This window comes from Euleptes europaea, chromosome 13, assembly GCF_029931775.1.
Source record: "Euleptes europaea isolate rEulEur1 chromosome 13, rEulEur1.hap1, whole genome shotgun sequence".
Lineage (NCBI taxonomy): Eukaryota > Metazoa > Chordata > Lepidosauria > Squamata > Sphaerodactylidae > Euleptes > Euleptes europaea.
In genome coordinates, this window is record NC_079324.1 from 11,383,032 (window position 1) to 11,396,676 (window position 13,645).

Consider the following 13,645-nt stretch of genomic DNA (forward strand, 5'->3'; position numbering starts at 1 on the left):
GGCATGACCCAGCTGCAAGATGGGTTTTTGCCTGTTCTTTGTTTTCCAACAGGGTGGCTCAGTCGACCAGCAGTTACGTAGAAGCACACATCTGAAAAATGCTTTCTATACTCCACATTCTCTTCCATTACAACCCCACCAAACTTAGCCACCTTATGAGCAGTCTGATCTTATTGCTCGCAAAACAGCCAGACATTTGCACTCTTATAACATCAGTTGGCTTTAAAAAGGGAGATTAGTCAAACGTGTGGAAGATAAATCCATCCACAGATACTGGATGGCTAAATGGGACCACCATCTTTAGAGGCAAGTGGCCACTAATTTTAATAAGTATGTAAACCAGTGGTTCCCAGTATTGTTAAAGGGACACTTCCCATCCCACCTGAAACAGAACTGAGTGCCTTGTCAGGAGTCCAATGGGTGTTGTGCCACAGATATCCCATAATGACCCCATGATGGTTTTCATAGTTCACTTACTAATTTTAAAGTATGTGTATCTGGCCTTTCCATAAAGCTCGAAGTGTCTGTTTTTGTGTGTGTATGTATGTATGTATATTTGCCAGAAATCCACATAGATCTTCCTGGCATTATCCATTCATTTCACCATTGTTTTCCTGCTGGACAAAGGCCCCTAGATATAGCTTGAATCATATCACTATGATATTGTTTGGAACCACATGAGACAGGAACTCTTTTTTTGGGTGCCGTCAAGTCACAGCTGACTTATGGTGACCATGTAGGGTTTTCAAGGCAAGAGACGTTCAGAGGTGGTTTGCCATTGCCTGCCTCCACGTCGCGATCCTGGTGTTCCTTGGAGGTTGCCCATCCAAATACTTGCCAAAGTCGACTCAGCTTCGCTTCTGAGATCTGACAAGAATCACAGGGGATCTTCCTACCTTATTACTGCTCTCCCCATCTTGGCTGGCTGACAATTCCAGATGTTACTAGGAGACACAGGGGCAATGTTCCTGCAGAGTTGGGATAACATCTGAATATGTCCTAGGTAGGATCCACAAGGCATTGAATAGTGTGCTAGTGCTGTCATTCAACTCCAGGATTTTCCTGCCTGCACAGCAAAATCCAGCAGGTAAATCATAACAATGTATTATCCACTGTGGATGGGGGAGGCACAGCTGGTCTTACAAAGAGCAGTGGGGTTGTCCTCTCGGATGGCTGGAGCTTACAAGATTTTTTTTTTTTTTTTTTAGGAAAACAGAGTGGCCTGTAAGTGACCCAGGATGGTCCTTCAAGGCCTTTGGCTGGGACACGGTTGGAATGTCTTGTTTATTTAGACAGGAGGCGGCATCTCAGCATAGCAGAGCTGGGAATGATCAAGATTCAGAAATGGTTGGGTAAAGCTGCCCTTACAGTACATAGAAAACGAACCTGTGTCAATCAACATGACACTATGGGGGTTGTATCACCTCTCCAGGCACCCACCCTCAGCTACCCATCCCTGAAACTTCTATCCACCCAGCGTAGGGCATTGTAATGTTAGTTTCAGATGATCTGGCTCTTGAAGCAAAAAAGTGAAACTGACCCCAACACTGCTCCCTCCCCACATTCACTGTGGGGAGTGCTGTCAAGTCGCTTCCAACTCATGGCGACCCTATGAATCAATGTCCTCCAAAACATCCTATCCTTAACAGCCTTGCTCAGGTCTTGCAAACTGAGGGCCATGGCTTCCTTTATAAAGTCAATCCATCACTTGTTGGGTTTTCCTCTTTTCCTGCTGCCTTCAACTTTTCCTAGCCTTATTGCCTTTTCCAGTGACTCTTATCTTCTCATAATGTGACTAAAGTATGATAGCCTCAGTTTAGTCATTTCAGATTCTAGGATCAGTTCAGGATTGATTAGATGTATAACCACTAGGTCACCCCATTTTTAAAAAAGGATTTTGCCCCACCAGCTTTAGCACACTTCCTATAAATTTCCATTCTTTTTATTTTTCAAAATTAGTGGGGTTTAAAACAGGGCTTGACAAATCCCAGGTGCCAGGGCCCCAGGCACCTAGTATTTTCAGCAGTAACTTCTTGTAAACTCCTCTTGACAATTCTCAGTAGAAGTACAAAGCTTATTTAGGTGAGGGATAGAGGTTAGCTTTTTGTTGTGACGGCAACCAGGGTTACTCCATATTTATTTATAAGCTACAATATTTTTGTTATAGCTTTAAATAAAAAATGACAGGAAACTGTGAAGAGTTTAGTATTAGGTTTTGCAGCAGCATTAATTAGAAAGTGTGGTCACTCAAACATGAAATCCCAAAGATTGAAAAATAAGTCTGGCTCCTAATTTGGGGGGGGGGGGGCTCATGAAGCCAAAGACAATTTATCAAAGGCTGGTTCTAGAAAATATATAAGATCGCTTCCTTCAGTATGGATAATAATATAATTCCTAGACCCTACTGGATTCACAGAGGTATCCCCACTCAAAAATAAGGATTAAAATTTAGAGCCATTTCCCAACCATTGATTTTTTTACCCTGCCCTATTTCCAAGGAACTCGGGACAACATGCCTGCTCCTCCTTTACACACTCAATCGGAAGAACAGCCCTGTGAAGTAGGTTATGCTAGAAGATAAATCACTACCAAATATCATTGAATGAACTGCATAGTTAAACAGGCATTTAAACCTAGGTCTCCCTCCCAGTCCTACTCCAACTTTCTAACCCACTGTACCTAGGCTTGCCAGGTGCCTGCTCACAGTGAGTAAACACTTGTACTCAGCCCCAATCCCTTGCCCTCAAGAAATTGAAGAATGGGAGAATAAAGGGCCAGAAAATGGCAATGCTTAAGGAATTTCTCCATGTCTCTGTAGTATTTACCACAAAGATTAAGGGAATTCCTACAGTGCCATCAACCCCCCCAACTGGGTTGCCAACCTTCAAGTAATAGTTGGAAATCTGCTTTTACAACTGATCTTCAGCCGATAGAGATCAGTTGACCAGGAGAAAATGGCCGCTTTAGCAACTGGACTCTATGGCATTGAAGTCCCTCCCCTCCCCAAACTCTGCCCTCCTCAGGCTGTGCCCCAAAAATCTCCCGCTGGTGGCGAAGAGGGACCTGGCAACCCTACCCCCACATTCCACCCTCCCAGGTACTGACCTGAAACCTCCTGGTATTTTCCAAAGCAGAGCCAGCAACCCTAACTATACCACACTGGTTCCCTTAAACAGTAATGAGAGAACCTGGACTTTGTCTACATGAACAGAACAGAGAAAAGTGTGTGTTCATCACACATATACTCCTGAAGCACTCTGCTCCCTTCTTCAACTGTACATCAGGAACTCAGCCTCACAAGAAAGAGCACTTGAGTCTTCAAGAGCAAGTTCCAGAGTGGTAGCCGTGTTAGTCTGTTGCAGCCAAAAACCAACAGGAGCCTTAAAGACTTAACAAATTTATTATATGCTTTTGAGACCCGCAGCATACGCTGCCAGTTCTGAAATGCCAAGATCACACCTATTTCAGAAGAGATTTATTTAAAACATTCCATCACCATCTACTTCACAAACTCATGCTGGCTTTCTGGGCCTACGTTTCCAGCTGCCCCCCCCCCCACTTATTAGGATTAGAAGCTAATTTTTTGAAAAATAAATTAGTGTGAGACCTTCCCTCTTCTTCCTAAGCAGAATAAATCTGAAATGTAATGTGGTGTAATACAATCACACTTGGTTTAACTAGGCACAATTACATTCACGCAGTGTTAGACTCAAAATTAAATATGGCAAAGTAATAAAACTCCATATACTGAACAGACCTTTTTGACCACCTCCTTCCTACTCTGGTCTCAGAAATCTTTGGGGGTTGGTAGTCAGGTGGCCCAACAGAAAAGATCCTTAAGAGTCAAGCTAAATTTACAGTTTTGGAAATTTCCCAGGAAAAAGTGCTGTAAGGCATATACATATCTTAATTAAAATGAACTAAATTAATTTTGTTTTGATCAGTGGGGGTTACCGCACTTTGTATTCCCAGCGATGTATTAAGAGTTTGAAAATGTTGTAAAAAACATCGCTTTAAAAGGGTTTTTGGATACCACGGCTTATAAATGGTTGAAAGATGTCTTCACAGCTAAAGGGGCCAAACAAAGTGCGAACAGTATTTTTTATAACGTTTTCAAACTCTTAATACATCAGTGGGAATACATAGAAAGTGCGAATAGTATTTTTTAAAACATTTTCAGACTCTTAATACATCTCTGGGAATACAAGTGCGGTAACCCCCAGTCTGGGACACCCTTTGGGATAACTGGGAACACACTGGGAGAACACCAGGGTTGACAGTCACTGATCTAACCTTCCCATCAGCTGAGATCATCATCACTGGCTCATCTTCAGGACACTGAGATTAAGCAGATGGCTGCCAAAGACGGGGTACCACAAGGTATCCCCCCTTATGGATATTTACCCGGTGTCTGTATTGTTCTCTCTCAAATGCCAGGTTAAGCATGTCCTGATCCTCTTTAACAATGATCAGCATTTATCCGTGCTTAGCCTACCTATTAATATTTTAGGCTATATTAATGTCTTCTCTAGAATTTAATGTCATGTTTGTAAACTTGGCGGCCTAGACGGCTTGTCCAAGTTACAGGGCTTTTATAAAGTCACTCAAACTGAGCAATATACATGCAAAGTGCCCAGAATAGTAGAATGTTTAGAAATTTTGAAGCCGGTGGTGGTGGAAACTATAAATGCTTTAGTTTCTACACGCAAAGCTGCAAATCTATCGAACGCTACAAACAGACAGTGTGAACTGTAAACTGCCGCTCCCAACGCTACCACAGTGCACATGTCTTCATTTTAGTCATCTGAGCGGTAAGAGAAAAATACAAGTTGAGAATACAAAGCACAGATTTGGTAACGAAAGAAAGTGTTTGATTTGGACAGTAACAGTTTTAGACACAATAGATGTATACTAAAAACAAACTCAATAGTGTATTATAATACACATTACAGCATCTTAATTGTGAGCAAATTTAGTCAAAGAATCAGAGTTGGAAGGGACCACCAGTGCCATCTAGTCCAACCCCCTGCACAATGCAGGAAATTCACAACTACCTCCATCCCAAACCCCCAGTAACCCCTACTCCATGCCATAAATATAAGCAATAAATATATCTTTGAAATACTGTCTATATCTACAGTATATACAGTGCCACAAAACTCTATAGTATTTCTTTTTCTAAATAATACAATTTTCCCTCTGGGTCACGATCTTCTGGCTGGAGCCAAACTTTATCAAATCAACAGATTTGGAGGGGGAAAGGAGGCATTTTTACCTCTAAAATATTTGCAGGAGGTGACAAGAGATAGCCGGTGTTCCCCCAAAACATTTTCCATAGCCCCTTTTGCTTACCTTGGTTTTCATCACCGCATATTAAAAGACTGGATTAAAATTTTATTCTCCTCCATTCTACAAAGGGCCCCAAGGGTACAAAACTTGACCATGGGGCGAAAACACATGATCGCTTTATCCTCCTTTAATCCCTGTTTTAGCCAGGATCTAACGCACATTAGGCGAAATGCATGCGTTCAATCCTGGCTGAATCCTGGCTGAAACAGGGATTAAAGGAGGATAAAGCGACCATGCGTTTTTGCCCCATGTCTACTATACCAGGAATTTTATTGGACAGAAAAACCAACTCAAGCTTGGCAAAGTAGGTTCAGTCCGCGTATACAAGAGAATGAGGTGGCAGAACGGATTTCAGACTACAGGTGAATAATTACATTTTTCCAAGTCCCTCTGGGGTGGAAAGTTGCAGCCAACTTTTGCCAACCCTGTAGGGCTGGGGTGTCAAACATAAGGCCCGCAGGCTGGATCCGGCCCCTTGATAGCTCTTATCCAGCCCACAAGACAGACAAGGCAGCCACCCTCCCCGCTCTCAATCTGGGCTGGCAAGGCCCTGCCAAGTGACATTTCTGTCATATTCGGCCCTCGTTAACAATTCAGTTCGACCCCCCCTGCTGTAGGGTTTTCAAGGCAAAAGACATTTAGGGGTGGTTTGCCATTGCCTGCCTCTGCATAGCAACCCAGTACTTCCTTGGTGGTCTCCTATCCAAATGTTAACCAGGGCTGAGCCTGCTCAGCTTCTAAGATCGGACTAGCCTGTGCCATACAGATCAGGGATCCAGTCCCTCTACATCGGCAATTTCCTCTTAAGTGAAGAATTGGCACAGTGAGAGAAGAGGTATGCTGGAACCTCTCCCCTTACTGAGTTAATTCTTTTCCTGCTTGTGGGGAGTTTATACATGGAGGAGCATTAAAAATGTGATTTTCCCCATCTGCTATCTGAAGTGGTGCAGCCCATCCTTCCACCTTATTTTGTTGCATGTTTAGAGATACCCTGGCCTGGGGCAAAGTCATATCTATCTGCTTCTTGCAGAGACGGTTCCCCTAGCACCTTCTCCAGAAAAAAGAAACAAGACAATGTGCATCAGCAGCTGACTGCAAGCCTGGACTTTTGCTTCCAGCACTGCCTGTCCTTTCTAGAAGGCTGCTGAGGTTGTCTCCAAAGACGGGCAAGGTAATCCTCACCCTTCCTTGAGTGGGATGTGGAACGGCTAGCTAAGTTCCATGCCAACTATTCAAATCTAGTCTTTGTGTCACTAATTATGCAACTTTGGTTTTTAGATCATTTCCCCCCACAGCTGATGGTCCTCCAACAGATACATGCAATTATTCTTTATTAACAGTGTATGCGGCCAGGTTTCCCAAAACTATGGCATTGGAGAAAAGAGATGAAGAAAATTCCAGTTGCTCATTTCCCCCGCTACTGCATGACAAACCCAAGCAAGGGCTAGGACCTTACTGGTCCACTACTGGTCAAATATTATATTATATAAAATCACTGTGCAGGTGACAATTTCTTTTTCTAACTTTCATTATGGTGTCCTCTGGCAATAAGGGCAAGAGGGAAGATTGTCCCCCGCTCTTCCCCAGGGCTCTGAAGCAGGATTTGGGGGCAAATTCGGCAATACAACAAAGCTCCCCCTACCAGCCACCAAGGAATACCAGGGTTGCTGTGCAGAGGAAGGCACTAGCAAACCACCTCTGTTAGTCTCTTGCCATGAAAACCCCAAAAGGGGTCGCCATAAGTCGGCTGTGACTTGAAGGCACTTTACACACACACACACACCAGCCACCTGCTAAAACAACCACGTGTCCCTCAAGAAACACAAGCAGTCTCTAGCAGCCCAGGTTCACCCATATTAGAAGTGATTTTTTAAATTACTTTTTTCCAAGACAATTTCATTGTTTTACCCAATTGTTTTTTGTAGCTGGCATAAGGATCAAGCCTTTGCTATTTAGAGTATCTTCACTGTCGTTCTAATGAAGCTGGGGTTTTACAAATTGGCCAGGTCTCTTTAGGCCACTCCAACACCCAACCCTAAGATTGGGTGATTCAAGGCTCTATAAGCATAGCAAGTACTAGACAGAGGAATTCCAACCAGACACGGTGCCACCCTCAGACATATTTTCATTTACTCAAATAAAAATTACAGCAGTTTGGTGTATCCTTTAATGGGCACTCTCTCTCTCTCTAACCAAAACTGGAAAGTATCTTCTCAATTTTTGGTACTATTTCTTATCTGTTAACATTTTTATGTCACTGACTGACTTACAAAATCATAACACTGACACTGAATCAGTAATGTATCATGGAATTATAACAAGTTAACTGTTACTAGTTGTACTGGGATTTTATAACTAGAAGCCAATCAGATAATTATACAAATATTGACAACACATACAAAGGTCCTGGTTTCATTCATTTGCCAACCCACGGTCCCCAACACACAGCCAGAGTTATTCGCCTGCCAGGGAGGTAAAGAGAAATCTTAAAAGAATTATGAATCCTTGTTCAATTGTTCTATTCTTGAATGTGATTTAGTTAAGACTGTGGTAGACAATAAGAGGAAGATAATCATCAGAAATCTTAGCTTTTTCCTTTGCAGTTATAAAAAGCCCAGGGGAAAGTTGGAAGACAAACATCTGGGCCAGATGATCTGGCCCACCTTAGTATATGCAGACTGCAATTGCACTTATTCTATTCAGCCAGTTTTTACTGCTGCACAGTAGTCATTCGGTATATTTTGCAGCTCAACATCAAAAATGTTTATAACAAACAAAACTACAGTCAATTCTACTGCCTTTGCTCTTTTTATTAAAAGGATGTCGGGATACTGTATCTTATTCTCTTCTCAATCTAACTTTATCTGGTGCTCCTTTGACCATCCTGGAACTAAGATACATTGTCTGCCTCTGCAAATGCATTACATCGAAGTCCCTGCTACATCTTTTACTGCAGAATAAACATGTAACAGAAAACACACAATGTAAATTGAGAATCCTGTGCTTCCTAACCATCCAAAGAAGTTCACTGTCCTCAGCAGCAGACTTTCAGAGTGGCAATATAATAAATGGCGATACACAAAACAAGCAACAGGTACTTTAAAATGTCCATGTTCCCAAGTCAGCTTGGTTAAGCCTACAGAATTCTTCTTCCTCCCTCTACAGATAAAGTGGGATTAGAAGCGGGGGGGGGGGGGCTGGACAGCAGTGGTATGAAAGGACAAGTCACACACTTTTCTACTGGAATACACAGAACACTTTATACAGAGATGCCAAAAAGGTAAAGTATGAACAGAGCAAAAGCAGGAATACACCCCCACAGCAGTCCCCCAAGTGATGCTGAAAGGAGCCTTCAGGTTTGTAAGAGACACATTTGGCCTCCAGACTATGATCTGAGAAAGTCTTGGGTGAAGAAGAAGAGTTGGTTTTTATATGCCAACTTTCTCTACCACTTAAGGAAGACTCAAACTGGCTTACAGTCACCTCTCTGCCACAGACACCCTGTGAGGTGGGAGGGGCAGAGAGAGCTCTAACAGAGCTGTGACTTGCCCAAGGTCACCCAGCTGGCTTCATGTGTAGGAGTGGGGAAACAAATCCAGTTCACCAGATTAGCGTCTGCCACTCATGCGGAGGAGTGGGGAACCAAACCCGGTTCTCCAGATTAGAGTCCACTGCTCTAAACCACGACAATCCGCTGGCCCACCTCGGCACCAGACCATCCGTCATCTGCAAAATGGGTACAAGGAGCAGGGGCGCACAGAAGACAAGCCTCAGAAGACAAGCCCAACGTGTCAGATTATTATCTCAAAGAGTCATAACAGGGCATTTCTCCATGGGGCCGTTGCCCCCAGGCGCCTCTTTTGGCCGGTGCTCAGTTCATGCTCCCCAGGTTGTGCATGTGTGTGAAGTGCCGACTTATGGCGACCCCTTTTGGGGTTTTCATGGCAAGAGACTAGCAGAGGTGGTTTGCCAGGGCCTTCCTCTGCACAGCAACCCTGGTATTCCTTGGTGGTCTCCCGTCCAAATACTAACCTATACATGTGTGCGTGTGTAAAGAGCCTTCAAGTTGCAGCCGACTTATGGTGACCCCTTTTTGGGGTTTTCACGGCAAGAGACTAACAGAGGTGGCTTGCCAGGGCCTTCCTCTGCACAGCAACCCTGGTCTTCCTTGGCGGTCTCCCATCCAACTACTAACCAGGGCCGACCCTGCTTAGCTTCTGAGATCTGACGAGATCAGGCTAGCCTGGGCCATCCAGGTCAGGGCGACCCCCAGGTTACCAAAGCATTTCGGCCCGGCCTCCTCCCAGCTCTCTCCCCCGAGCTCAGCCTGCTGGGCGAAGGGCGGGCCAAGCGGGAGCAGGGGGCTCGCTCCAGCCCCGGCTTGCTCCCCCCTCGGCCTGGGATGCTCCCACCGCCCGCAGGAAGGCCAGTTCTGCCGGGAGCCGCCGGCTCGCCTTTTGTCCGCCAGCCCGGCCGGCCACCGCTGCCCCCCGCGCTTCTCGCGCCCCAAAAGCCCCGGGCGAGGGCGGCCAGCGCCGGGACCCAGCCGGCCGCGCCAGACACAACTGCACATGCCTTTGTTCGATAAAGACATTCCCCACCGAGGGAGCCGGGGGGGGGGGTCAGGGAGAGAGAAGGCCACCGCGCCGCGGCCACCTGAAGACGATCCTCCAGCCCCCCCCCCCCGAAGCAGCCGGCCAGCCCCACACCTCCAGCCCCCGCTCCCCGCAGGAGGTGGGCGCGCGCGCGCGGGCTGCAGCCTCCCCCAGGCGGCGCGCAAAACCCCCCTCCGCCGCTCCAGCCCCGGCCGAAAGGGGAGCGCCGGAGCCGGCCTCCCGCCTCCGCTCGCAAAGGTGCGCGGGGGGGGGGGAGCCGTTCACACGACCCCCCCCCCCTCCGCCTCCTCCTCCTCGGTGCAACACGCCGCAGCTCCCCGGGCAGGCGCCGCCAGCCAGCCAGCCCCTATTTTTAAACAAGTTGCAAAGCGCCCCCCCCCCCCGGGATTTAAGTTACCGGAGTTAAAAATACGAAGCTCGCTCACTCTGCCCCCCTTCCTGCCTGCCTGCCTTCTCCCCCCCCCCCGAGCGGTCGCCCTCCCCCCGGGAAGGGCAGAGCGGAGCACTCACCGCGGCTTCGGCGCCCTGACCCCCAAGCCCCAGGAGCAGCAGCAACAGGAGCGGCGGGACCAGGCGGGCGGCCGCCGGGCTGGGCTTCATCCTCCTGCCGGCTGGCTGCCCCTTCGCCTTCCTTCAGCAGCCTCGCGGGCTCCCCGGCAGCCTCCTCGGAGCTGACATGGTGTGTGTGCGGCGGCGGCGAGGGGAAGGGCCGGCCCCGGTGAGGCTGGGCTAAGGCGCCGTCGCCGCCGCGCCTGCCCGCCTGCCTGCCTGTCCCCTCCCCCTCGCGCCCCTCCGGGCTTCGCTCGGGCCGGCCCCGCGGGACTACTTTGCCCCCCAAAAAGGGGGCCTGCCCTGGGATTCCTCCGCCGCGAGCTGGGCGCAAAAAGCCGACGCGCCGCTGCTTCGCGTCGTCACTAATAAACTTTTAAAAGTTTTTTTTTTTAAAGGCTTTTAAAAGAAGACTGGGGTGGGAAACTCTGGAAAGCAACCGGGCCTCTCGGCGCAGGCCGAGTTTCTTGCGCGCATTCCCGTCGCGGGCTTTCGTGTTCTCCCCCCACAATACTCTGCGCTGACTTTTGTCCTGGCGGAAGGGCGAGCGGGGGGCCCCAAGGGAGGGAGGCGGATGGAGCCAGGTGTCGGATCAAAGGCACCGGGGGGCAAAGACCCTCCTGGGGTTTGCAAAGAGGCGGCGGGTAAGGGCCTGCTCCGGCGAGGAAAGAAACCGTCCGCCTTTGCTGGAGCGGCTCATTCTGCAAAGGAACGGGGCAGGTGGTTGCGCTCCTGCGCACTTTTAGTGGCGAGGAAGCCTTGCTGACTTCTGATGTATAGGATTCGCCGTATTTGAGAAGAATCCCCACGGAAGCAAATGAGCATAAGATTGAACAGCGCAGCTGGTACCCTGTTGCGGGGGAATAAGCCCCATTCACCCACACCAAACTCAGTTTAAAGTAACCGTGCATAGGATCAGGCAGCGTCCTTTGGGCGCAGAGGGTCAGCCAGGAAATGGCGCTCTTTTTTGCCTGTTGTCTTTTCAAACGGGCGCCTGTTTTTAGGTGACAAGCAAACCGGAGTGACCTGGTGGCATTTAAAGCTCCCCCGCACCTGGGAGTTGCATCCCACCCGGTTACTGGCGAGCAAATCCTACCCCTCTCTACTGTAGGCTGCCACCTGAGAACGAAAGCTTGGTCCTATCGCCATCCTGGGATTTGCAGCGCAATCCTATGTAGGCCTGCCCAGAAGGAAGCCCCGCCGCCACCATACGTGCGAACTGGAGAGCAGGGCTGGTGCCTGCAGGTTTGTTCCCCAGTCTCCGGGACGCGCGTAAACCCTGTGCGCGAGTGCTCGTGGAGAGCACCCGCTATTCCTGCCCTCGGTTGTAGTTTAGGGCTGTAGGTATGTGCGTGCTTACCCGGGAGCAAGCCCCATTGAATATACAGGGCCACGCTTTGAAGAAAGCGCGCAAACGACCGGGTTGCTCACTAAACTCCGGGGGAGCTGGATGGATTGGTGCACCGGCTGCATTGTGATCCATGTGGTTCTATATTTAATTCCATGTTTTTATAGGTTGGTAAGGGGGAGGAGCATCCTCTTCTGTGCAATTAAAAAGCAGTTGCCTGGGTTTTTTTTTTTTTTTTAAATCAGCTGAGATCCACAAAGCGCTTCGGGCGGAACAGCCTCTCGTTGGTTGCACTAACTCCCGAATAAGTGGCATGAAAAAACCCATCCCCGAGTTTACATTAAAACCAAGCAAAACTCGATCCCAAATTTCGGTCTTCCCGATTTCGGAGGTCCTCCGATGGATCCGAAATACGTTGACTCTCAATTAAGTCCCACTTTGTTCCCCAGTCCCCTACTTCCGAGTAAGCGTGGCCGCTTTACAGCCTACCTTGGACCCGCTTACTCAGAAGCTCCTACTGTGCGTAAAACTCTATCCTTAAACACTCGAATCCTGACCCCGTGAACAATTCCCACGGGTGCCCATTTGGAGGAGCCGAAAACGCTCTCCGGCCACCTTTCTACAAGGGGCTCGCCATTCACACGGCGTGCCCTAACGTCTCGCCCTCGTCAGCAGTTACTCTCGAGTAAACACACTGCGGCGTAAGAAGGCTACAGCTCCCCACCTGCCTGGAAACCTTTAACCGCCGAAGGGCGCGCCCCCCCCCTTCCGTTTTCTTTCCCCCAAGGGTTTGGGAAGCGGAAGGGCAAAGCCGGTAACTTGGCCCGAGCACGTGTGCATGCGAGCGGGCGTGTGTGAGCGGCGCTGCCCGCTTTGTGCCTCCCTGATTGACGGGCGCCGGCCGGCCCGCCCCTCGCCTCCATTCCTCCTCCGCCGCGGCGTCTTTCTCTCCTGGGCGCTTCGCTTCGCCTTGATCCGGATCCCCGCATCGCCCGGGGTGACTTCTCCGGGGAGGGGGGAGAGGCGAGGCCCTGGCGCTGGCTCGGCCGGGCCGCCCTGCCGTCTAACCCGGGGTCTCCCCCTGCTTCTTTCGCGGCTTCGCCTGCCAGGTCCGAGGGTCCGGCCGCGGAAGGGGCTCGATGAGCGGAGCCCGTCCGCTGGGGCGCAGCGCTTTCCCGGGGGCCGCCGAGCAACATGCGGGCAGGGTGAGTCCGTCCCCGGGGCCTGGAGGGGGGTGGGGGCGGCCTGATCTCTAGAGTATCTAACCCAGTGGCTCCCAACCTTTTTTTGACCAGGGACCACTAGGACCTTTTTGTTCGGTGCAGGGACCCCAAGGTGCAAAATAAAAATTCCGAGAATTTGAAAATAAACTTTAATCATAACTGTTAGTTAAACATTAAACTTAGAATAATATTTGAATATATGTATTTTCTAATAGAGAACTTTTAATTGAAAATATTAATTTATTATGGGTTTATAACTTTGTTTCGCGGACCTTAATTTAGTTCTCGTGGACCCCTGGTTGGGAACCAGTGATCTAACCTGAAGCTTGGATCTCCCTCTTTTTGGTTTCCCGCTGCAGGGTGACATTCCTGCTGGCCCTTCTGTGTCTGGCCGGACAGCCGGTAGAAGGGGTAAGTGTCTCAACTTTCTGTTTCTTGCTCAGGAGGAGACCCTACCCTGGGTTTATGGGGCTTGCTGGGTAGGATCTGCAGCCTCCCTCCTGGCTGGCAGATTCCTCTGGAGTAAAGCGGGCGGGGGAGGGGGGAAAGGTTGGACTTTG

At 48.9% G+C, this 13,645-nt stretch overlaps 2 protein-coding genes across 2 annotated transcripts in view; one reads left to right on the forward strand and one right to left on the reverse strand.

Annotated features, from left to right (window-relative positions):
* Nucleotides 1-13,058, reverse strand: part of COL4A5 (collagen type IV alpha 5 chain) — a 191,677-nt gene extending 178,619 nt beyond the window's left edge. Inside the window, exons 1-3 of the mRNA XM_056858951.1 lie at nucleotides 12,780-13,058; nucleotides 10,476-10,887; nucleotides 9,628-9,914 (exon numbers count right to left, since the gene is read on the reverse strand). Coding sequence (XP_056714929.1) covers nucleotides 9,628-9,914; nucleotides 10,476-10,887; nucleotides 12,780-13,058 — 978 coding nt within the window. The remainder of the gene's footprint in view (nucleotides 1-9,627; nucleotides 9,915-10,475; nucleotides 10,888-12,779) is intronic.
* The window catches only part of COL4A6 (collagen type IV alpha 6 chain), a 234,884-nt gene continuing 234,295 nt past the window's right edge, over nucleotides 13,057-13,645 (forward strand). The window contains exons 1-2 of the mRNA XM_056858952.1: nucleotides 13,057-13,067; nucleotides 13,445-13,496. Of these exons, the coding sequence (XP_056714930.1) occupies nucleotides 13,057-13,067; nucleotides 13,445-13,496 (63 nt within the window). The remainder of the gene's footprint in view (nucleotides 13,068-13,444; nucleotides 13,497-13,645) is intronic.